Below are 24,404 nucleotides of genomic sequence, written 5' to 3'. Positions count from 1 at the left end.
TCCATCATTCACCAGTAGAAAATCCCATAATCATGGTAAAGCAATAAGCTCCTCCTCTTGTCCCGCCCACTTTGTGGGGCACTGATCACCCCTCATAGCGGAGGCAGCGCTGCTCTGTCCTCCTCAGACAGCGGACAGAACCTGCCGGATGTACCGATGGCTTTGCTCCCTGCTCACTTCCCGGTGATGTTGGCGTGTGTTTCTGCTTATTGGTGCCATCCTGCCGGCGGTGTGTCCGGTCAGAGCGACTGACGGTGGATGTTTGGCAGCAGGGATGCGCTCCGGCTTGGCTTGTTTCTTCAGACATTAACGGCGCTTTAAAAACACCTCCACCAGTGCTGGAGTGAGAACCGACTGGTAAGTTGAGTTTGGCCACTGATGTGGGCTCAATGTCTGCATCATGCTGACCTCAGTTCAGATTATTTTAAAATAAAAAGAATAAAAGACACTTCTTTATTACATATGGGTTAAATTAGATTGAATTCGCTTCGTTTTGTATACAAATAAAAAAGAAAAAAGTGCTGAAAAGAAACTCATTTTAGTTCTGCTTTTTTATGAGCAATTTTCATTTCTATTTTTATTATTGCATCGTAACTTAGGAGCGCGCGCACATCTCGCGTCATTAACACGTGGATGAGCAGCGCGCGCACACAGAGAGACGCTCCCCATTCACAGTCTTATAACTGAATTATTCACATCTGGATTCATTCAATTTATCAAGTTATCAAGTCTTTCCACACATTGGGACAAAATGTATTAAACAACAATCATTTAAAGAGAAACCCCACGAGAATTATTTCGTTAATGAATAAACACTCAAATGTAACACAAAGTGCTTGTTTAGTCAAGTTAATGGAACAATTATCTCTAACCCGCAAACCTTAATTAGTTGACTGTTATTATTTATTGGATGGATAAAATAACAAAATATAGACAGATTGCAATCAGTAACAAAGAAAAAAAAAACACACAAAACAACCACAAAAAAAACCCAAAACAAAAAATAAAAATGTTACTAAATATGACTTTTTTTGTCAATGTCTCTTTTTTATACATTACTTCCTTTACCAACGTATTTAGATATTTACACAGAATGTAATTACAAGGCTTTGTTTTGTAATTTGTATGTAGTCGACAAATTAAAACATAAAAAAAAAAACTTTAAAAGCCTTTATATTTTACTTTAACTTTACAAAACTAATTAATGCATGTTCAAGAAACGTTTAGCTTTTTTTTCAATGCACACAAAAAGCACTTTTGGTGTTATGTGACATTTCTTTCAACATCAATTAGAGAGAGTTAAGAATAACAAAAGATCAGATCCATTTATTTTCCTTTCATGTCTGCTGCAGTGAATGGGATTCATTCATTTGGCTTTAAAAGCGTCTCTGAGTAAAATATATGACAGCAAAAACAAAAGGGCTAACTTGCCATGTCATAGTGGGCGACATTTAATTCACTCCCTCTCTCTTCTCTGTTCTCAGTATTTGCAACATTTAAGATGTCAGGTTGGTGTCTGTTTAATACGTTCTTAAAACTTTGCTTTAAAATTAAAAATACTGGACTTGTTATATTTCATAAGGGATTTGAAAGAAACACTATATTGAGTTTTAAAGAACAAGCCTTATTTCCTTGCCTTCTGTTTTTTTTTTTTTATTTAGGGTCACCAGATTATTTCTGTTAGCCAGTTGCCAGAATAAATATTATTTGATAAAAAATAACTTTATTGCTTTTTAGGAGTCAGACGTTTACATATGTCTGTCTACCTTCAAGTGATTTTGGAAAAACGCGATTATGCTATGGGTTGGCTGATAGGTTTACAAGTTAGATACATGGATTTGGATGTATTTTAAAGAAATCCCTCAGAAGGTAAAGTCTCTATGATCCTTGGGTATTTTTTAGACACCTGAATTTCTCACCTGTTGAATCAATATATCAAACCACATTACAGTTCAGAAAGTAGAAGGTCCTCCATGCAGCATACTACAACATCCAAACTAGGCCCTTGAAGTATGTTTTTGTTGGACTGGAAACCAGTCCAGAGGGACTTGTAGAGATAAGCTTGGAACATTCAATCAAAAGTTTATCAGCAGCATTTTGAGCAAGTTACAGAAAATCAACTTTGTTTTGTTAAGACTAGTGATGAATGAATTTAGAAACTCCTATGCAAGAGAAAATGAATAAAAAAAAATTGCAATACCCATATTTGCTGTGGATATTGGAGCATTCAGTTTGTTTGATGCTAAAAACAAGAATAATGTTTGGTATACATTCAAATATGGGCCAATGATTTTTAATGGTAGTTTAATGTGTGAGATAAAAAAATGTGATTCAAAAACAGTCTGAGGAACCAAGGCAGACATTAGAACATCCTACAGTCTTTCAAATTCACCAAAAAGTAATAAAGATGTTGGTTTCATCAGTATAGCAGTTATAGCACATGTTCCCTGAATCTTAAAAGATGATCTTAAAAGATTATATAAGGAGAGAAGAAAGCAATAAAAAGGGGCCAAGGAAAGAACCATGTGGAACCCCATGGTTCATTTGGAATGGGAGAATATTCGTGTCCAGTCATAGAATCTAAATGCTGGGCTCCTGTATTTGTCGGCTAATATGTGTGATTTAGTCCCTTTATGCTGATAATATAAGTGGTAGGAAGAAGAACAAGGTTCATCAACCTTGGACGTCTTGTGCAAAACATTACCTATTGTCACTCATGTGCATAACACATGCCAACTACTGTGTAGCCTGTGTAATAATTTACTTATTTTATAAGGTCAGTACATCTCTGCAGTACACTAAGTGCAATACTCCAAGTCAACTGTGTAGACTTTCCTTAGCTCTCTACTTGCAGGTTTTTTATATTTAAAGGAAACACGTTCCATGACATTACAACTTTTTATAATTTTTTTTTGTACAATACACACTCTTTTTGTATTGTCTGTTGTATTCTTATCTTTAAAGGCATCTTGCTTTAACTCTGCCCGTTGTACTCTACTGGAGCCAGAATCTCTCTGAAGGTGTAATCCCAAGGGATAAATAAAGTTGCGTCTAAGTCTAAATGCAGCAGTATATTTGACTACGTCCAAAATCCTGTGGGCTGCTGTGCTGCTTGCATGAATTAGAAAGACAGAAGTTTCAGGAAATGTTGGTTTGTCACAGTTTTCTGAAGTGATCTAATGAAGAACAAGAATTTTAGTCGTGTTTTTCACATTAGGTTCGGGAGCCAGTTGTCAAGTCTCTAATTTCACTTTCAGGTTTTTTCCTCAGCTTTCATGACATTTTACTAAAAGGTTAAGAAAAACAACCTCCTGTTGAATTCCTCTGTGTGTTTCTGAGCTTTGTCTCTTGTGAAACCTCCCGTGCTTCCAGACTTCACTCTGCTTGAATAAGTAGATCACTTTCTACCGAGCCACGGCATCAGGTTCTGCGTTTTCACTCCTCTTGTATAATGAACTGACTGGTGGCGTTCTGATGATTCGGCTCTCATCCAGTGTTGTGAGAGCAAGTTCCGAGCCGTCGTTCTACTTTTCCAGGTGGATCGTGTACCCAGTTAGTGTTAGTGGAGAGGGAACCAGACCCTTGTGGAATCCCATTGGAGTGGGCATAGCATGAGGAGATTTGTGATCTTTTACCACCTGTTGACAGATCCTGTAAAATGCATTACATTTTCCTCCTCTTCGAATAAATTCTGGGCTGCGGTGCAACTCTGCTGCTCTGGTCCTCTAATTGCTGTTGACCCTCACTGTGTTCGTTTGATTGGCATTGAGCTGCGGTTTCTCCAATGCACAGTAGACTTTTTCTGTAGCGACAGCTTGTGCATAATTCTCCCTCCTCCGCTCTGTGCAGCTTCACTCCTGCCCAGCCTGGGGTATAAATAACTACATGGAAGAAGCAAATCTCAGCTAAAGCCCAGTGCTCTGTGGTACATCAGCACTTTGGGCAGGGCCAGTCTGGGATAATATGGTTCACTTATCATCTTTACCTCTACTGATGTTGAGTGAGTTTCCCTAGCAGCCAGTTTCTATCTCTTTCTTTTTTTTTTTGTTAAAGCAAACTGATGCATCAGATGTGAATTACAGATCCTCTGTTTCTCATTTTAGCAACATAAACCTGCTCTTTAATATAGCATGACCCCTAAAAGGTACAGAAACAAAAAGGCTAACAAAAGAAATAATATACAATGATTAGGACAGAGCAATTGTTGACCTCTAATTAACATGGGGGCACACAAACTCCATGCAGAAAGGCTGGATATTGAACACAGGACCTCCTCGCTGCAAAGCACAGCCAATGCAGCCCACTTGGGCAAACATTTAGTAAAGCTCGGTGAGTGAATATTTGTGACACGTACCAAACTGCTTCTCACAGCAGCTGTTTTTTTTTTTTCCTTTATAGTCCTGCAGGAAAAACACTTTGGTTGACAAGAACAGGAAGGGACAAAAGTGTGAACTATGAAATGCAATAGTGTGAAACGCTAAGCCCACAGCTGGTTCATCTCAGCTGACAGGTATTAATACAAGGCCTGGGCCATTAATTGATTTCATCAATTAATCTGTTTTTTTTGGTTTGTTTGTTTCTAACCAATCCACTCCTTGGGCTTCCATAGTTCAGAGTGACATTAGTTAATCACTTTTTGTTCTTAGATGTGTACTTATAACAGATGAATTATCCCACATTATAATATTGCTGCAAACATTTCGTCTTTTATATTTTGATTGTGTGTTTTGAAACATGGTTTCACAGCTCAAATGTCATTGCCCTTTAAATAAAGGTCACCTTTTAGAGGGGATGGTTGAAGTCAAAGCTAGTTTTTTAAAGTACTACATCATATTTGTCATTGATTTTATAATACTTATACAAGAAAATAAGTCGACTAATCATATTAAGTAGGAAAAAGTCTGACATCAGATTTTTAAGCCATGTCGCCCAGCTCTAATATATACAGAAGCAAATTTCCATTCAGTTTTTTAAAGCTGTCATTTCAACTTACCTTTTAGTTAAAATAAACACAAAACAACCTCAGATTTTAATGTCAATTTATGCTCTTAAAAACAGCCAAAAATACTTTCATCACCAGTAGCCATGAAGACAAGGAGTAATTTGTATGTAGGAGCCATGGATGGATGAATATGAGATGAAGTGAGGTTATTTCACCCCCCCTCAGGGCTCCTCCAGTCACACGGCAGGAGGAAGCACGACCAGGCCTGCAGCTCGGAGGCCGTTCCACCTGAATGCTGAAACAGCAGAGACAAGTCCTGCAGTCTGAGACATGACACCTAAGCATCCACTGAAATCCTTATATATATGATAGTATATATTTCTGTTATATAGTGCATAAAGGTTGATCTTAGATTTATAGATGCTGCTGTTTGACTAGATCTGTACCATAACCATCAGGTTGTTGTTTTTTGCTGCCTCTTTGACAGTGACTTTAGGGACATAAAGAAAAACAGGTTAGAGAAATAATAAAAAAAAAATGCAACAAAAAGTATGGAGGTAATTTTTCACCCATGTTTTCATTTCCAACCCTATTATGTCTCGTGTCTATACAGGTCTTATTCCTATATAGCCACTGGTACATTCATCTAGCCTAATAAAAAAAAACTTGCATCATTCTAAGCCTTATTTAACACACAATTATGCCTTAGATTTTAGATGGTATTATGTTGAATTGGTGATAAAATGTTTGTTTTTTTCTGTCTATTCTCAACTATTGTCTTTCTATATCCAGCCTGAATTGTTTAAAAGCCTGTAATAAAGCAGTCATCTGAAAGTAAGCAAACATACATATCTTGGTAATCATAACTGACCTAAAACAGGGAAGGTTTAGTTTGATTTAATGTACTTTTTCTGTAAATAACTCTATTTTGCAGTCTGGTCACGGGCCAACATGATTATAGCCTCTTTGTTGGTTACAAGGTTGGTAAAAAATTTCATAATTTTCCATAATCTTGGTATATGAATGTTGAATAAAAGTGTCACAAGACTGGAGCCTTGGGGAACTCCACGTGTCATTTTTGTCTGTTGTCAAATACTTTGTCTGTCATACAAAGTATGGTGATTATAATAGACAACACTAAGATCAAGGTACACCAGTACAGAGATTTTAGATGTATTTAAAATGTTAAAACTGATTAATTGCTTTGGCTTGGTCAGAAAACTGATGGTAGGCAAATGTAGAGATTGTTTTTTTTAATGATCTTTGCCAAAAATGCCAGGCTTTCTACAGGTCGGTTATAATGTATTTATTCAGGAAGACTTTTAATCAGTGTATTTTTTTAGGGCCTGAATTTATGATTAAACTGAAAACAATTTAGTTTAAAAGAACAATAAAATTGTGTCTTGATGTCTTTCAGGAGCTGTCTGGTGGGCCCTACTGTGCTATGGTTCTAAGAACCTGAAGTTTCTCCCTTACAGAAAGCTTTTCAATCCCATCTTGAATCCTACTTGATTCCTCGATGGGTTCCCGTAGCCAGAGCTTCTTCCATAACCACCATCACCACCACCATCGCAGCTCCATGGTGCCCGCCACAGTGCCAAGGCTGCTGCAGGAGACTGGGAGTCTGCTGGGGGGCATTGCTCAAATCACACCAAACCTTTTTCTCAGCAGAGGGAATGTAGCTTCCAACCGCAGCCTGCTTCTGTCCAAAGGCATCACCTGCGTGGTCAACGCCACTATCGAGCTGCCCAACTTCAACTGGCCACACATGGAGTATGTGAAGGTCCCGCTGGCAGATATGCCTCACTCGCCCATCTCCTTGTATTTTGACAGCGTGGCCGACAAGATCCACAGCGTCGGACGCAAACGAGGTGCTGTGCTGGTGCACTGCGCGGCCGGGGTGAGCCGGTCGGCCTCGCTGTGCTTGGCGTACCTGATGAAGTACCACCGCGTGTCTCTGGCTGAAGCCCATGCTTGGGTCAAGGCCCGCCGTCCTGTCATCAGGCCCAATGGGGGCTTCTGGCGCCAGCTGATCGATTATGAGAGGAAGCTGTTTGGCATGAACTCTGTTAAGATGGTGCAGACGCCCTACGGTATCATACCTGATGTTTACCAAAGGGACCGCAGGACCCTCGCTCCTTACTGGGGCCTGTGAACATCTGTGCTGCCCGTCCGTTCACAGTGAGGGATTAAGGTGACTTTAATCCGCAGTCCTGGCAGGCTGAGACCTGTTCCTGTCAGGTGAAGTAAGATGTGTGATTGTAGATGTTTCTGAAGCATATTTACCGAAAAAGAACAAAGGAAATGTAACCAAACGATGTTGATCGATGGTGCTGCTGTTTAGCCTAGGAGTTTGAAGCAAAGCAACTTAAAGCCTAAAATACGTCAACCCCAGTGATCCGATGGTACCATGCTGGACTTAACACCCACATTATAAAGATTTTAAAGGTTCAGTTTCCTGGTGTGCTGTCCCCAGTGCCAGAGAAGACAAGCAACGCTGAGGGGGTGTTTAATGTTCCCGAGCCCCTGCAGCTCTGACAGTGATGTCCCTTTCCTGACGTGGTGTCATGTGGTGATATTGTGTCAGTTTCCCAGTGATATTTAATGTGAAGGGCAGCAGCATGCTCTGAATTAATGGTAGCATTAAAGAAAAGTCTGCAGAAAAATAAAACACAGGCAAAATGCTCTGTTGCTATATACTGATAGTGGGGGGGATAGGGGTGGGTGGGGGCTTATGGAGCACTTTATTCAAACGTTCAAAGATGTTGTGTCTATCTTTTTATGAAGGAGAAATGTAAGGAAATGTGTGAGCTAGAGATGAAGGTTTAGCAAAAGCTCCTGTGTAACACAGGGTTGACCTTTCCATCCTGTTACCACACTATGTTATTGTAGTGCTATTGATGCTGTAATAAAAAGGAATATCTACTGCTTTAATGAAGGGATATGTTTGTGGTGAATATTTCTATCAAAACCTACAGGACTTGGATCCACATCAACTGTGTTTTTTATTAAAGTTACAGAGGTGTAAGAAAATCTCCCATTTTAAGACGAGCTATAAAAACATGTATCCTGTGCAAATGAACTGACTTACAAACATTAGAGGTCTGTTGCAAATTTGTCTTTATTTCTAGAAACTTGAGCCTCTGTTATTTTGTTGCATGTTTTTACTATTTCAGTGAAAACTAAAGAAATCAATTAAGATAACAAGCAAAGCTAGAAAAAGCTGATCACATAAGTCTCCACACCCCTTAAAGTTCACATCTTCCACCTGTTATAACAAAAAAACTGCTATACTGATTAACTAATTGATCTAAAATATAGTTCCCATGTTTTACCCGGATTCTACCGTCTCTAAAGTCATAGTGTGCAGAGAGGTCAGTACAAAAAGGAAACAGCATCCTCTATGTGAGGGGTTCTGGAAGTGGGGGTCGGGACAGGGGGTCACAGGACACCAAGTGGGGGGCTGGGATGTTTCACTATCATTTGGGTTTTGATAGCTGAGGGATGAGATGGGATGGTTCAATAAATAAATAAATGTGAATGTGCCATGAAATACATAAATTAACCATCAAATAAAAAATGTTTTATTAAGTCCTTTACAGTATCTAAAACCTGATTTCAACAGTAAAAATAGCATAACATTGTAAAATGCACAATAAAAAAATACATGTCAGCTTTAGTTTAGTTATAAAAAAAAATGCAATTAGTATTATGAATGAAACAAGTAAATGTCATTCAAGAAAATAATTTTTAAAACAAGTTTTACTTTTTTAAGTTGATATGCATGATTAATTTTTTTGGGGTGAAGTAATTATATATATATATATATATATTTTTTTTTTTTTTGGAGGGGTTGGGGGATGGGGGGTCATAGGCAGAAATGTGTAGAAACCCCCTGCTTTACATCATACTTTGTCACAACAGTGAGTACTCTTATCAATGCGTGGATGGGTCAACAGTGGAATTACTAAAGCTATAGGTTTCTCCAAAATGATGGCAAAGATCAGATGGAAGCTGTAGAGGAAAGCTGCAGGCATTTCAGGTTGTGGTTTTCGTGTTGCAAAAACTTTTTTCTTTCTCTCTATATATATTTCTGCTCTAAGCAGTTGGAGAATAACAGAGAAGTGTTCTCTTAAGAAAACATTAACGAATCTACAGTGAAACATGGTGGTGGTAGGATGCTGCTGTGGGGATGTTTTACTTATACAAGTGTGTCAGAGTAGATTGGAAGGCGAGGGAGCAAAATATATTATTGAAAGAACTGGGGGTAAAATAGAATGGTATAAAACAAAACAGATTCATTTTGAAATAGAAATTAGATGGTCACAGATAATCTGAGTAAACTGCAATTTATTTCACAAAGAAAAATGTCCTAAAAGAATAATTTTCTTCTATATTTCATTAAATAATACTGAGTCCAAGAGGATAAATGCATTTGCATGCCACATTTGTAGAATAGATTAAAGGAATTTTCTGTATATTTATAAATATGTTAATGTGCTGCAGCGGATAAAACAAATCTTAGTAAAATATATGAACAATTCTGGCTGTAACATATCATGTGATAACTGTAGGTTCTGCACGTTTACAAGGGATTTCAATAAGGCCTTAAGAAAAAAAAGAGCTCAACTCAATGGTAAAAGTCGATTTTTTTCAACAGCCGTTCATTTAAGAGCAGCGCTTCACATTTCCATTAGCAGATCTCTCCCAGTTCCTTTGGGAAAAAAGTTGCGAGCGTAACACAAAGTTCATCAAAACACTGAAAAACCCCACAGAGTTTGGATTCTCTTGTATTGAATCATTTGTAGTTATATGCCTTGAATTTATAAAGTAAAATCAGCCACACACTGATTTACAAATTATTTTATCTATGATTTGACTTTTTATACTCTATGGTGCTAAAAGATAAAACCTTCCTCACTATCGGTGGATTAGTATATCTTATTTAAATGGGCTTTATATACATTTTCTACACTTTTTGCTCTATAGAAATATCTCCTGAGCTGCTTCAGTGTCAGTCTAGGCTACATAGAGTATTACCTGCATATAAAGAGTCTATCCTACCTATCCTGCACTTACAAATGAGGCTAAATGTGCTGAAAATGAGCTCAGTAATCTTTTGAGCCATGTGCATTTTAATGAAGCGCTCCTCACTAAAATCTTCCTCTCCAGTTGTTTTGATGCTCTTTGTGCTTCTATGAAAAGTCACAGCCATTAGTCATGTAACCACGATATCAGATATATTATTTCCATGGATATTTTTTCCACAGAGTCTGTGGTCTTAGATTTCAAAACAACAAAAACCTATTGTGGGAACAATGAGGTTTTGTGTTTCTTTTTAAGTGAAACTAAACGTAATAAAAAGCTATGCATTTTTGGCTCTTTGGTCAGTAAAATATTTCATCTTAGACTTATTTCTACATCGAATATTATAGTAAGTAGGAAAAGATGTTTTTAATTGACGATTTCATATATTTTTATATTTGTATTCTATATCTATAAAAGAGTTGTGAGACCCATGTGGACCTACAGTATGTAAAAAAGAACCCACCCCCCTTTTATGTTATAAATTAATCTTATAAATGAAGTTATGCTTTTTTGTGCATTTTCCCATCCAGGCCTGATTGCTGCCAGACCTGCAGAATTGGCATCATTAAACAGAACATTTCTGACAGTATGAAGTAGGCTAAAATATCTAAAATGTTAAAACATCATGCACTCCAGAATGTCAGTCTGGAGTACATGATTCAATCTAACAGTGATTCTGGGAATAATGTCATCCATAGGAGAGTTAGAAGATTAAATCACTACTGACGAACCTCATAAACACTTATTTTACACAAATAACCAAAAAAATCTTTATGATCCTAGAGACTTTGGAAAAGAAATTCATGAGACAGTGGAGACAAAATGGGTCTCATTATATCTGGCATAAAGCAAAACATCTTATAAAGGCGTATGCTTTTTAAACAAATTTCCTATTTTGTTATAAGATGAGTGCATTGAATTTCCACAACAGAATGATGTGCCTGTAATTTATAGTAAAATTTAAAATTAAATACCCGGTCCTAGATAAGTAGAAGATGGCGAGTAGGAGTAAAAGGTACAAGGGAGACCGAGTGATATGTAATGGTTGGAAAGGCTCAATCAAAATGCTGATTTAATCCCAAATTAAGAATGCACATCTAGAATTGAAAATCTACGATCATAGGTTTCCATCCCGTCTTAATGTGGTTTCAAAAATGCAAATCCCATTATACAAATTTTTGTGTTTAGCATAACATACTCCAAAAGACTTTGTGCTTTAATTCCTGCGGAAAAAAAAAAAAAAAATCTCAACTTCTGCTCTAAAAATGTAAACTACTTTATGTTTGTCCGTCACCAAAGATCGGAATAAAACTGCTTGATGATCAAATGTGGAAATGTTCAAGGAGTTTCAAAATGTACGCGTAGCACTGCAACAGCAAATACCAGCTTTGATTGCTCAGAATTTACATATGACAAAAAAAATACATATATCTTCGGATACATTTTTAAAAGCTTTTCTTGAAGCCGTAAATGATCAATTATCCAAAAGCAGACAACAGTTTTAGTGTCATCTTCCCTTTTTTAAAAGTCTGCTTGGAGGCGTCTCTGAGAGGTTTCCGCATGAACAGATTGCAGTTATTTCCCCCTTCAAGCGCCTCTTGATGTTCACGCTGCACAGATGTTTCCCTCCCAGGAGAGGTCTTCATATGTCAAAGAAGTGTTCTGCCATTCATTTTCATTTGCCGTGGTTACAGAGCAGGAGGCACAAATTGATGAACACCATTCGTCTTGTGCCCATACTTGTGAGAGACCTCTGGAGTCGTCCACACAGTGAATTCCATCATCCACGGAGACGAGGACTGTCTGATGACGTTCACAGAGATGGTCCAAATGATGGCTCCAAATTATACACTGCAGACATTTTTTTTCTTCCAACAGAAAAATAAATCCCTTTCTGATGTCCCCTTTTCACTGCTTCAGGCAGTGTTGATGTGAGCGCAGGCAGGTGCTCTAAGTAAACACATCCTTTACCAACACAGGAAATATTACCATCTATCATTCAAGCAGCAGAAAGAGCCATTTATGAGCAGCAGAGCCGGCCTGGACTCAGCATCACTGTCAATGTGGAGCAAACAGCACTAGACTTGATGAAAGCAAGAACCCTCATATATAAGCCAGCTGCAACACAATGATGTTGGCAAACATGTTTGGACTGTAAAATCTGGTTAATTAAATGTGTTATATTATAATTATTCAGATGCTTAATGTTGCTTTTTAGCACAGAAATCATAGTTATTCCTGTGTACGTCTGTTGTTCAGGAAGGTGAACCTTTACAGGACACAGTCATTAGCAACTTTAGCTAACACCCGTTCATAATAATATCAGTTCACAGAGGTGAAGGACAGACATATCTGGCAGGGCCAGTGTAGTTGGCTCACAACTTTGACCAAAATTTTGACGTTGGCCGGCTGTTTATTTCAACATTATACACCTGCTCTTATAGGTTTGCCTATACCTTTCTCCCCACCGCATGATTCTGCCACCACTGTGCTTCATGCTTTTTGCATTATGTCAAAGGCCAGTGCCTAGGTTGTGTGTTTATCTGTTTTACTGCCTTTGACTGCCGGTTTTGTCTTGCTTGCTGGAGCTCATCTTGGTCCAATCAGGAAATGTTGTTCCTACTCATAGATTGGTATCAGATTTCTTCCTAGATTGTTACCTCTTGATGTTTACCTCCACAAAAACTGGCTGTCCCTCTGTCTGTCCAGGAATCCAGTTCTCCCCTTTATTCACAGGAGACTCAGAATCCCTTCTGTAAATCTCCTCCGCACTTCTCTGTTCGCTCCTTCAGATAAACTGTTTCAATCTTCCTGATCATAAATCATAAAGGCTCTTTCTTCACCGTCATCATCATAATTGGCCCTCAACAGCTTTCCACACATATCTCTCCGCCTTAGTGTCAATCTAGGCTCCTCCCCTGAACCTAGATGGTATATCATGTACATTTTTTATACTCTGCTGTTGTCCTTAATTGTTGCCTGGGTGTTTAATAATTATGACACTTTCTTCACCACACTGCTTTGGAGCAAGAAGGTCCTGTTGATTCAATCCCTGGTTAAGTATCTTGTTCCTTCTGTGCATGCAAGGGTTTCTCTCCAAGCCTTCTCACACAGTCCAAAATCATGACCTTTAGGTTAACTGTGACTCTAAATTGACCTTGAATGTATCTGTGTTGCCCTGGTGATCTGTACTGGATGTACTACGTCCATAAAGTGCTGGAGATTGGCCCCTGAAAACCTGATGGACAATCAAGGAAATGCAAAGCATGTCACTGGCATTAGTGCTGTTTGCAAATGCAAACCATATTCTAAGAAAATGATTTAAAATAACATCTTTGGTAGAAGGTTTGAAGAAGATTTTGCTGAATACAAACAATGCAATTAATCCAGTCTTTCTCTGTCTCTCAGAATCTGTTATCATACTAGTTTTCACAGTTTAACAGAGAGAGAGGAGGCATCTAATCCAAATTCATATTCAAAATTTAATTAAAAAAAAATCATATCTTGATCCCAAAGGGAAATTAAATGAAAAACAAAACAGCAGATTATTTATCTTTATTTATCAAGTGTTTACATCTCTGCATGCATAAGACTGAATGAATCCTCAGAGTGAAGAAATATTACTTTTCTTCACCAAGATAAGTTTTTCACAATTATAAGCTTTAGCTGCAGTGAATTATGAGCTATTTGGCTTTTAATGATTCAATATAATCAGTGAGAGCCACAGCACAAAACTCCCACAAAGTTACAACTCCCACAGAGTTACAACTCAAACAAACCCATGCTGCTTAAATTTAGCTTTCCGCCCATGTTATAGTTACAATCCGACAACCCGATTTAGTCCCACAGCAACATATGCTTTAACTGTTGGATGTGATTCATAGCAAGCATTTTTTATTCTCTGAACACTGGCAAACATTAAGGGAGCTTCTGCTTATGTGGCTGCCAGTTGCTTCAATAACATTCCCCCAGGGTAGATTTCAATCCTGTTAGTGCCTCATGTAATGGTAATGAAAATGCAGGATGGAAGCGGTTATGTAAAGGCTCCATAACGGAGCATATTAGATGATATGAAAGAGGGAAAACAGCCTTGTAGCCGACTGAAGCGAATCCTGAGTATTCCAGCAGAATTTGGTTTGTAATGAAACGAGTCCTTCTTTCTCAGTGGGCAGCTGAATGAGTGTGTTGTCTCTGCGGTGTAACAGTGACTCAGCCCTCTGTCGTCTCTCACTGCCTCGGTTGTCTGACCTGATTGATTGAACGCTGTCAGACTGCGAGACATGAACTGTATTCAAGTTTCACTGAACATTTTCAAAAGGAAGAATAATAATATTCATGTTCCAGCTGTTAGATGCCAAAATGAGGCCTTGGAGGTTAAAAGTGCTCAATTTTCCTTCCTTCATTATCAACAAGTCCAGTCAATCAATTTTCAAATTCCTGTAACTCTTGTGCTGAAAAGCTTGAAGCTGATCTTATTATTTAAATTGATTAACGTAGAACCTACAGATCCGCTCTGTTGGTTTTAATCTTAATTATTCAGTAGAAGTGGACAAAAGATCACAAAGTAAAGGCAGCAATATATTTGGTTGTTTTTCCTTATATTTGTCATCATAATACTTTTTTTTTATTATTTTAAGCACTTTGAAGATCTAATTTCTAGCATGTTAAACAAGTGTTATTTTACTTTGTCTTAGTAATTATTTCAAATGACAAAAAAAAACTACCGACTTTTTCCGCACCACATGCTTGATTATATAGAAGTCTAATTTAGTTACACATAAAAACCTGTTGGCTCGTTGACATTAAAGCAAATTATGCCTATAGCTTCAGAAATTGGCTTTTGTCTCACTTTTAGACATAAGATTGCAGACTTGATTTGCACTTTGGACATGAGACTAAATTGAGCTTTACTGAACTTCATTGATCTCACATTGGAGAAATTAACTCTCTGCATTTAACCCATTGCCATTGTGCGGCACCCCGGGAGCAGTGTGGGGTTAAGGGTCTTGCTCAGAGACCCAGAGTGGAGGCTGTGGGAGAGGAACTCGAACTCAGAACCTCAGGATTCCAAGCTCTATGCCCTAAACACTAGACCTCCCAGTTGGGAGAAAATATTACAGATTTAACTGGACCGAGAGCAGAAGACTTGCAGACCTGACCTGGGACTGGAACCTGAAATTATTAGAAGATACTAGACTTCACTTAAATTTCTTCATACAAACAAAACCACTTGACTTGAACATATGACAAAGGAATTTAGTTGAAAATCTGAAAGGTATAGTGGAGGATTTTAACACATTTTTTAAAGGACCTGCCCCCTCCACTTTTAAAAATAAATGCAAATGCACAACCCTGTAACCGCTCCTGTGAGGGAATTTGCTATTTTTTCACTATGTCACACTCACCAGTGGTACGTGAAAATGGGGATGAGCACATAGGACAGCCTTACATAAACATATTTAAAGTTAGCGCCTTTATTTCTCTAAAGGAAAACTGCCCAGATAGCTTCCTACTAAATATAAGATATTAAACCTCTGATCAATACACAGAACCAACGTTCATAATTCTAAAATTAGAATAGAAATAAAATCTTCTTAAAAAACACAGACTACCAAGCTAACGTCAGCATATATTAAATCATATATAAATATCCAACCAACCTTTTTCTAACCTTAGCCTGTTTCTCAAAACACTGTATTTTATTTTCATGTTTTCTCACTTTGAACAGTTAATTTTTTATCTTAAATGCATACATGTTTAAAGGAAAAGCATGAATAAATAGCTATAATATTTCAAGATCATATAACAAACATATTCCAACATAATTTCATGTTTTTTTTATGCCCAGTAATTAATATATTTACTTATACTGCAAAATTAAATACCTACTGTAACCTACTGTAACCTAACAGTATTATAAAGATGAGAGGAGAAAGATAAATTTACTGTTTTATTATCATTAATTTTTGAAGGCCATTATTATAACAAAAAATTTTTTAAGGAACAATAAAAATCATATGACAGTGGTGGGATTTTTTTAAAAACTGTTATTTTTCCTTTGGGCTTTTTTTCAGTGATTCTAAGTTCAGTAGATGCAAAGTAAAGAATGTGTCAATGAAAATGGCTGCCGAGCAACAGGCTTCATGTCTGAATGCTATAATTAATTTACACATTTAGGAGGCTTTCTATCTCAAGGAGAACAAACGCGATTAATAACAAAAACGATGGCTCATACAGACTGCTTGCTCGATCTCAAAGGTTGGTTTTCTTTATAAAGAACAATTGAAATTTAGTGTTTAAATCATATATTTATTCTAAACGGTGCTTTATATTGTAATTGGTCATTCACATCTCTGCTCATGCAGGTCTGTAAGGATCAAATTAAAGTTAGTGAAAGAAAGTTAGGATTAAAGCAAATTTGGAAAGAAATAAAGTAAAATTTGAAAAGAAATTGAGTAAAGATGTTCTACCAAAGAGGCCAAATTATCACAGCTCTCTTCATTATGTAAGTGGCTGATTGTGTGACTTTACTTGCATAAAAAATAACCCAAAATAAAAACTATATGTCACTATCATTAATTCACACGTTTTATTTTATTAAATTGCACTTCTTGGACTGTTTAGCAGCATGGCTTTGATTTAATCTGAAACTGGATGAAAAAAAACCCTGATATTTATCTTATATGGTTTTCTTATAGAGTCACAATGATGCAAGAAACTTCTTCAGCCTTTAATATCAAACATGAGGGTGAAAGTGTTTTCCTCCATCATAACAGCTGCTCAATTCACAAATAAGAAGAGGGGCCATAACAATGAAGGATAAAAATATCATTAGTATTCACCACTTTCATTGTATCTTTCCCCAAGTGAATACTTCAGCTGGATGCTGTAGAGAACAGGTGTGAAGATGCCAGACATAAAGCGCAGAGATACACGCCGAATTCTGAATTACTCAGCCTTGTTCTTTAATTGATTTCTGCTTTTGAAATTTTCTGTAATCCTCCATCGATGTTTGCTGTGAGAGGAGAGGAATTCATTTTCTGCAGGAAATAAATTAGACAGCAGCGAGGGATAAAACGGATGTTTGAGGACACACGTGAAGAGTGCGGAACCGTAATGAGACAGGTCTCACAACGCCATGAGACATCTCATCTGATTGGCTTAGCTCAACCGCCAGCGAAGGCCTGCCAGGCTTGTTTGGAAGTGAATTTATTCCATTTTGTTGTAATGTGATGGAAATGACCAGGCCTTTCTGGCCTCAGGGAGAGTGCATTATTGAGAAGGGGAAGTGCAGCAAGATTGGTGTGTTTGGCAAAAAGAGAGAAAGCAGACAGAGGGGAAAAAAATCACCTGAAAGCCATTAAATTAAATGACCATTTTATTTCTGGGCTGTAACTGTGTTTTTTTGTTGAACAAATATATGAGCTAAAATGCCTAGGAAACCATTTATAAAACAGAAAATCAACACAAAAAACAGTCGAACACACAAAGGCTAATTATTCTAACAAAGGCTATTTTCTTTTGGACTTGAAGGAAGCAAGGAGGTCAATGAGGAAATGAATGCTAATCACATCCACTGCTACTTTAGGGTTTGTTCAAATACAAGCAGTTTCTAAAACTTGCAGTGAATATTTAGTTTATACTATAGTACTTAATATCTAGTGAATAGGCGTTTAGATTAAACCCTACTTTAGGGCTGCAACTAATGATTATTTTTTCGATTAATCGATTGATAAACGATTCTTTAAGAGAAGACTTTTTTATGAGATTAAACCAGATGAAGCTCAAACAGAAATTAGTGAGAGTCCATCCTTCCTACAGCTGGAATTTAGTCCAAATTGGTGAGGCAGTGGATCATAAAAGAAAATCAAATAATGTATGGCTGAAAAAGGAGCCTTTAAAATGAACCAGAACTCGATACAAACTACTGTGGTGAGAAATGGTGTAAAGAAAATGGTTTAAAGACCCTTGGGCCGGCTGTAGATGTATAAATGAAGCATTAAGTTTCATCACTTAATTTACAAAGAGCAAACTGCTCTGCTCTTTACCGCCATTTATTCAACCGCTTTAGCTTCTTTGTTCATTTTAAAATGAAACATGCCTCTACTTCATCACATGATGTACCTTTTTTTGACTCATGAAACGCCGATAAATTGCCTGGTTAGTTGTGTACTAAACCTAAATGACCAGAAATATGGGAGGAGTGGAACAAATAAAACAGAGTGAAGACTCAGTAAAACAGTACTTAACTTTTACCATGACTTTTTGATATTACTTAATATGTTGAATCAGGATTTGATCAGTTTTTTTTTTTACCCATAGTACTAAGCAGTCAAATCAGAGAAATGCTTTTCCCACCTTTCAAACTCAGACCAAAACAATGAAATTTGACACAAACTCAAGCACTCTCATTTATTCACATTATACTCAAGAGATAAATACAATCCTGAACATGGCGTCATGATATACAGACAAATCAGCTGGTCCAACTTCACACAATTAGTTCCTTCATGACGTTCAAATATCCACACCGAAACGCTACCTCCTTCGAGACCCATTACGTTCACTCCCATGCTATTAAATATTTATAAAATACTATTTAAATACCCGAAAGGTGCCAAAGATTTCATTTAACAAGGACATTCAACACAGAGCATAAAAGAGAGACAAACACCTTGCAGTACAGCGGGAATGCAGGTTTTAGAAAATGTAAATTATTTCAAAAACCTGCATTAAAGGATAATGCAACACAAGTAAAAGAGTTGGTATGAGGAGTTGTGCATAAAATCAAAAAAGGGGGAAGAAAAAAAGGAAAATTAAAAGTTGCGGATGTTTACACACATCCGTTTTGCCAGTGTTTTAATCATATTGCACAGCTAATTAATAAAATACGACATAGTATTTTTCATGTTACCTTCATCTGCAGACAGGTAAAAGAAAGCAGCATCAGACACAGATCTAAATACAACCTCCTCCAAATGATTTGCTCGGATAAGAAAAGGGTAAAAAAAAAAAAAGAAAGAAAAGGTAACCCTGGAAACGATAAAAATCTAAAATAAACTAAGAAAAAAATAAAAAGAATCCAGCAGAATCCAGTGACTCTTGACGTTCTCAGCATGACGCGACTGGCCGCTCCGCCTATTTCAACTTAATTATTTCCTGCCCTGTTTCCATGGCAGCTCAGAGCAGGTCAGGCAGGATGAGGCCCGGAGGTTTCGGCTCCACGCAGTTGATCCAGAAATTGGCACAGCTGGCGTGGTACTGGTGGCCCCCGTACAGCAGCTTGAAGTTGTCCGTCTCAGAGTTGAAAGCCTGATGGACATAAAGGGGGGAATGTTAAGGACCCTGAAGCACAGGAGGAGAAAAGGAGGAGGATCATGTCTTACAACTACACCCTCTAAATGTTGATTTCACAGGTAGCCCTCATAAGGGAATCCTCCAACATGAAGGTGAAAGCATATTTTCATGGCAGTTTGTCAGCAGGAAAAACCTGACCATCATCCTGTTTAAAAATGGAAGAGAAAGTAAGGAGCCTTGGTGAAGGACAGCACTCTAATGATTAACCTTCTGGTGCTTTTTCTTGTATTTGTGGTTTTTAATTTTTTTAACTATTCATGCTGTGCAATGGATTACAGTGAGTGGCAAAGGTCTTAATACCTCTTTAACTTTTGCACATTTAGACAATTCACAAAAAAAAAGCAAATCTATTTTATTCTGATGTTATAAAAAACTACACATTTTCATTATGATTGATACAATCAAAGAAATGCTTTAGATCAAAGCTCATTAAAATGCAGGAACAGCTAAGACAAAGTGCGGACCCAAATCTAATCAGAATCTGTGGAAAGGCTCTTCAGATGTTCCTAATGACTTATTGATGTTATGAAAAAGAGAAAAAAAAAAGCAAGGCCATCAATGTGAAAAGCTAACAGATTTTTTAAAAAGGACTTTATGTTGCAGTTACAACATAAAGGCAGCTCTACAAAGTCTAGACTAAGACGGTGGAATAGAAACACACATCGCACTTTTTAGGTCTCTATTTGTGTGAAAAAAAAAAAAAAAAATGTTTTTCTTTCTCTAAACAACTGTGTCCCAAAAGAATCGCAATGAAACAAAGAGTTTGTTTAAAGCAACTAAATGTGGAGGTTAGACTGTGTATAGCTGCACTGCTAAGGAGAGAACCTACAGAAGTCCCTGTATCACGTGAACCTAACCAACTCAATCACAGTAATTTGATTTTCCATCCACCCATCCATTTTCCGTCACGCTTGTCCCAAGCAGGGTCGCGAGGGGTGCTGATCTGCCCGTCTCCAGCTGTCTATGGGCGAGAGGCGGGGTACACCCTGGACAGGTCGCCAGTCCATCACAGGGCAGCACAGATATGAACAGGACAAACAACCATCACACACACACTCACACCTAAGGAGAATTTAGAGAAACCATTTAACAGTCATGTTTTTGGACTGTGGGGGAAAGCCAGAGTACCCGGAGAAAACCCACGCATGCTCAGGGAGAACATGCATAATCCATGCAGGTTAGACCCCGGGCCGGGAATCGAACCCGGAACGGTCTTGCTCCAAGGCAGCAGTGCTACCCACTAACCAGCCCCATTTGCTTTTCCCAGCAGGATAAATGATTCACAGTGTTTTTAAGAGCTAATCCTTGTTTTGTTCATCTTTTATAATTACGCAGCAGCCTCGTAATGAAGCAAAAACAGCTAGAACCGTATTCCAGCAAAGTTTGGCTCAATCAATTTTAAACAATTTGAATTTAAAAATAGGGCCAAATTTTGGAGATGAACCGATCCAGTTTTTTTCCCCAATCCAATCAAAATACCTGGGCTGAGCGCAGTAGTCGATATCAGATAGCAATCAAATTCATGTATTGACTGAATGAACTATATATGCCGTTTAAATATTTATTTTTGTCTTTTTGTTTTGTTTAAATGAGCAGCAAAAAGAAAGAAATAAGATCCATTTAAAGTGCACTGGACTGGATTTCCGATATCTAATATGAAATCACGGATATCCTATCCAAATAATTACTCAATATGGGAGCCGATATCTGATCCATATATGGAATCGTTGCATCTGGAAAATGTATAAACTTTTTCTTGCATGTATGGTTATGGTGTTGGTTTTAGTGTGCAGGAAAGTCAGGGATAAATGGATCAGAGTAGAATAAATCAGAACCATGTTTAGACCTAGAACTACATGTTGTGATTAATTAGCCTTTATACCCAAGTAACACCACTGAGGTTTCAGTAGAGCTCGATTCGAGTCATTTTTAGCCCTGTAGTTCACAGCGGCTCTGTAAGCAACCCAGCTGTAAATTGGTCTTGCAGGAAAAGATAAAATGCTCCAAACTCACAGCTCTGAAGACGGAAGGTTTCCTCTCAAAAGGTAGAGCTCAATGGGTTTCATTTGCACGTTTGGGCAAGTAGAAGAAAAACAAAAACTATCTGAACTGTTTTGTTTTTAATTTTATCTCTACTTAACCTCAGGTGTGTAGATGCAAATAACAGAATCAGGTTGAATATTTTGGGGATTCATTTCATTCATTCATTAAAAATAAATGTTAGAACTGTAAATAAACAGTCATATGTTTATATATTTATGTATTTATTAACGTTTTCAATGGCTGCACTTTAAAAAGAGAAATTGTCAACAGCTGTTTTAAATGAAGTTTCTTTTTGTATACAATAATTTGCCTTTAAAACTAAGAGAAAGAAATTAATTAATTGGAAGTTATATGTAAAAAAAAACAAAACAAAAAAAATCCATGTGTGTTTATTTTTGTCATAAAATATATGTTTTGTCAACAGATGACAGGGTGGAGTAAATCATTTACATCAATAATAACATAATTCGTCCTGAAAGTATTTTCTTTTTGCACCAGTGCCACAGATGAAGCCCAAAATGAAGCGACTCGAGAAAGGTAAACATGTTACTTTACTGCAGGTAAATCCATGTTTACATACTGTCAGAGACGGTTTTATAAGAATAAAAGGATTTGTCACGCTGTGACACATTCATACAGTAGTGTATGAAATCTTGAGAAGGCACAACAGTGGAGATATTTCAACTCCGGCAAAAGCATTAGGCTGCATGAAAATAAGATAAACAATGAGGAAAATAAGTATTTGATACAAATAAATAGTCCTACATTGTGATTTCTGGATATTTTTTTAACTCTGGACATGCCCCTACATGTCAACTTCAGACCCTCCATGATTTCTAAGTGGGAGAACCTGAAAAATAGCAGAGCGTTCAAATATTTATTTTCCTCACTGTATAAGATACTGCCAAGATACATTTCTGAGGATCTCCTCATGTGGTAGCTGCTAATTCAATGAACGGCTCTGAGTTCTATGGTACTGGGAAAAGCAAAGGCTTGGTGTTAAATTACCCTCTGAAACCATACAAAGAAGAAAGAGAAAAACTCTCGGTAGATGTCCTTTAAGAAGGCTGAAAAACAAATAGGAGGTGATTTGTCTCCATTGAGGCAGAAAAGCAGGGACGAATGCTAGATTAGCTTTAAAGCTGTATGTCTAACACAGTTAAGGTAGTGTGGCAGCAGTTTTCCATTACATGTCAGCAGAGCCACAGAATGATTGTGTCTATGTCACACTGCAGCAATGCAATAATATTACCCAAAAGGGGGCACAAAAAAAGTACTGAGTTTATCAGACAGAATTGGGATTCATTTCCACGGTTATGTTGATGACAATCAGCTATATTTGTCTAACTTTGTCCTTTTTTTTCTCTTCACAGTAGCAACATTATGGCTAAAGTTCAGTTCAGGTGTGAAGCTGTCCTGGGGAGGATGGGCTGCCAGTGCCAGTGACTTTATGTTGTCCTTAACAGATGTCCTTGCTCTTGTTTAGTTGTTAACCCTGTTTTTCTCCTAGATATAGCTATTGGACGAGCTTTTACTCTAACTGTTTATGCTCTCTTTTAAAATCTAGACAATTATCTAGAGTACATCTGTCAAGTTTGCTTCTCTCCAAGATGAGACTACTAAAGAAGCTACTACCGCATTAACCTTTCATTTTTTTCTTAAACAGAAAGAACTCCTGGATCACTGGTTCTGATTTTCTTTGTCTGTCCACTCAAATCCCTAGCTGATCATGGTACAAGGCCATTCACACTCAACATGGTTCTGCTGATGGCTTCGTCACGTTAAAGGTGAGTTGTCCTCTCTCCTGGCGATTGCTGTAAATTAAATTTCAATTCACAACGCATTATCTCACATCTTCCAAAGACAAATCAATCAAATCATACAGAGATTAATTAAAAGTTTTCTATAAAAATGAAACCCAGCTAACATTTGATTTCATTGTATTATCTACTGACTAAGAGTGCACGCAGTGACAGTAGAGAGGAAAAACTCCCTTTCAACAGGGAGAAACCTTAAGCAGAACCAGGGTCAGTGTGAGCGGTCATTTGCTCAGAGTGAGTGGTGGTTCAAGGAGCCAAAAGCAGGCATACAAAAGAAACTGAGGCATTCACCCTCAAATGCTTTCTACATAAGAAAAGGTAATAGTGAACCACCTCTATAGGTGGCTCCATCTAGGAAAGAAACAGTTAAACTGAGAAGCTTTGTTCTGAGCCAGTTTTCATGTCAAAAATGTGGAAAAGAGTACATTCAGTTAGTCACAGTAAAAGCTGAACCCATAGCTATGCCTAGGAGAGAAACAGGACACTAAAAACAAAAGCTTTCCTGGAGGATGGTGTCACAACTAACCACAGCACCAGGCCCGATTAAGCTATTATAATAAGAAAAAGCAGAGAAAACATAAAGTCAGAGATTGAACTAACTTATACTGCAAAATTATAGAATTAATTATGACAAGTAGTCTATATGTCCTCCAGCAGCCTAAACCTATAGCAGCATAACTATAAAGATAGATCAGAATAATAAGCTCTAACACTACCTATAAGCTTTATCAAATGTTTTAAGCCTAGCCTCAATGGCAGACATGATATCTGTCTCACAGACGACTAAACCTGCAGATTAAGAGTGCAGTGCAGCCTTCTGTTTAAATCAAATATCTTTTATAAGAAAAAGCTTGTTTTTTTCAGGGCTTTATACCTGAGAAGAATGACTCATTTATATCCTGGATTCAACAGGAAACCAATGAAGTGAAGCTCAAATTAGATAAATATGATCTCTCTTTGATTTTTAGCAGAACTCTGGCTGCAGTGTTTTGGATCCGCTAAAGGCTTAACTACATTTTTCGGGTTCCTAAAAGTAACAAATTACAATAATCTAGCCTTGAAGTAACTAATGGACTAGTTTTATAGGCTGCATAACACAAGTCCACTTGGCATGAAGGTCGCACTTTTATGTCTAGACATTTTCTATCAAAACT

The 24,404-nt window shown here is 37.4% G+C and overlaps 2 protein-coding genes across 11 annotated transcripts in view; one reads left to right on the top strand and one right to left on the bottom strand.

Annotated features, from left to right (window-relative positions):
- Positions 1–99: 99 nt before the first annotated feature.
- dusp14 (dual specificity phosphatase 14) lies at positions 100–7,923 on the top strand. Its single transcript, XM_015382985.1, has 2 exons — positions 100–357; positions 6,360–7,923. Exon 2 carries the CDS (start codon positions 6,462–6,464, stop codon positions 7,095–7,097), a length of 636 nt encoding a protein of 211 aa, XP_015238471.1. The 5' UTR covers positions 100–357; positions 6,360–6,461; the 3' UTR covers positions 7,098–7,923.
- A 10,482-nt stretch (positions 7,924–18,405) lies between these two features.
- synrg (synergin, gamma) overlaps positions 18,406–24,404 on the bottom strand; it is a 50,304-nt gene continuing 44,305 nt past the window's right edge. For 6 of the 10 annotated variants that reach the window (XM_015383330.1, XM_015383355.1, XM_015383365.1 and 3 more), the window contains one exon: positions 19,205–19,342. In XM_015383330.1, the coding sequence (XP_015238816.1) occupies positions 19,211–19,342 (132 nt within the window). In that variant the 3' untranslated portion in view covers positions 19,205–19,210. Of the gene's footprint in view, positions 19,343–24,404 lie in introns of all 10 variants that reach the window. The other 4 variants (XM_015383324.1, XM_015383337.1, XM_015383346.1 and 1 more) reach the window with 2 other exon arrangements.

This window comes from Cyprinodon variegatus, unplaced genomic scaffold (genome assembly GCF_000732505.1).
Source record: "Cyprinodon variegatus isolate N-32 unplaced genomic scaffold, C_variegatus-1.0 Scaffold14, whole genome shotgun sequence".
Taxonomy (NCBI): domain Eukaryota; kingdom Metazoa; phylum Chordata; class Actinopteri; order Cyprinodontiformes; family Cyprinodontidae; genus Cyprinodon; species Cyprinodon variegatus.
Note: the sequence above shows the minus strand (reverse complement) of the source record. Positions and strands in the feature narration are given on the sequence as shown.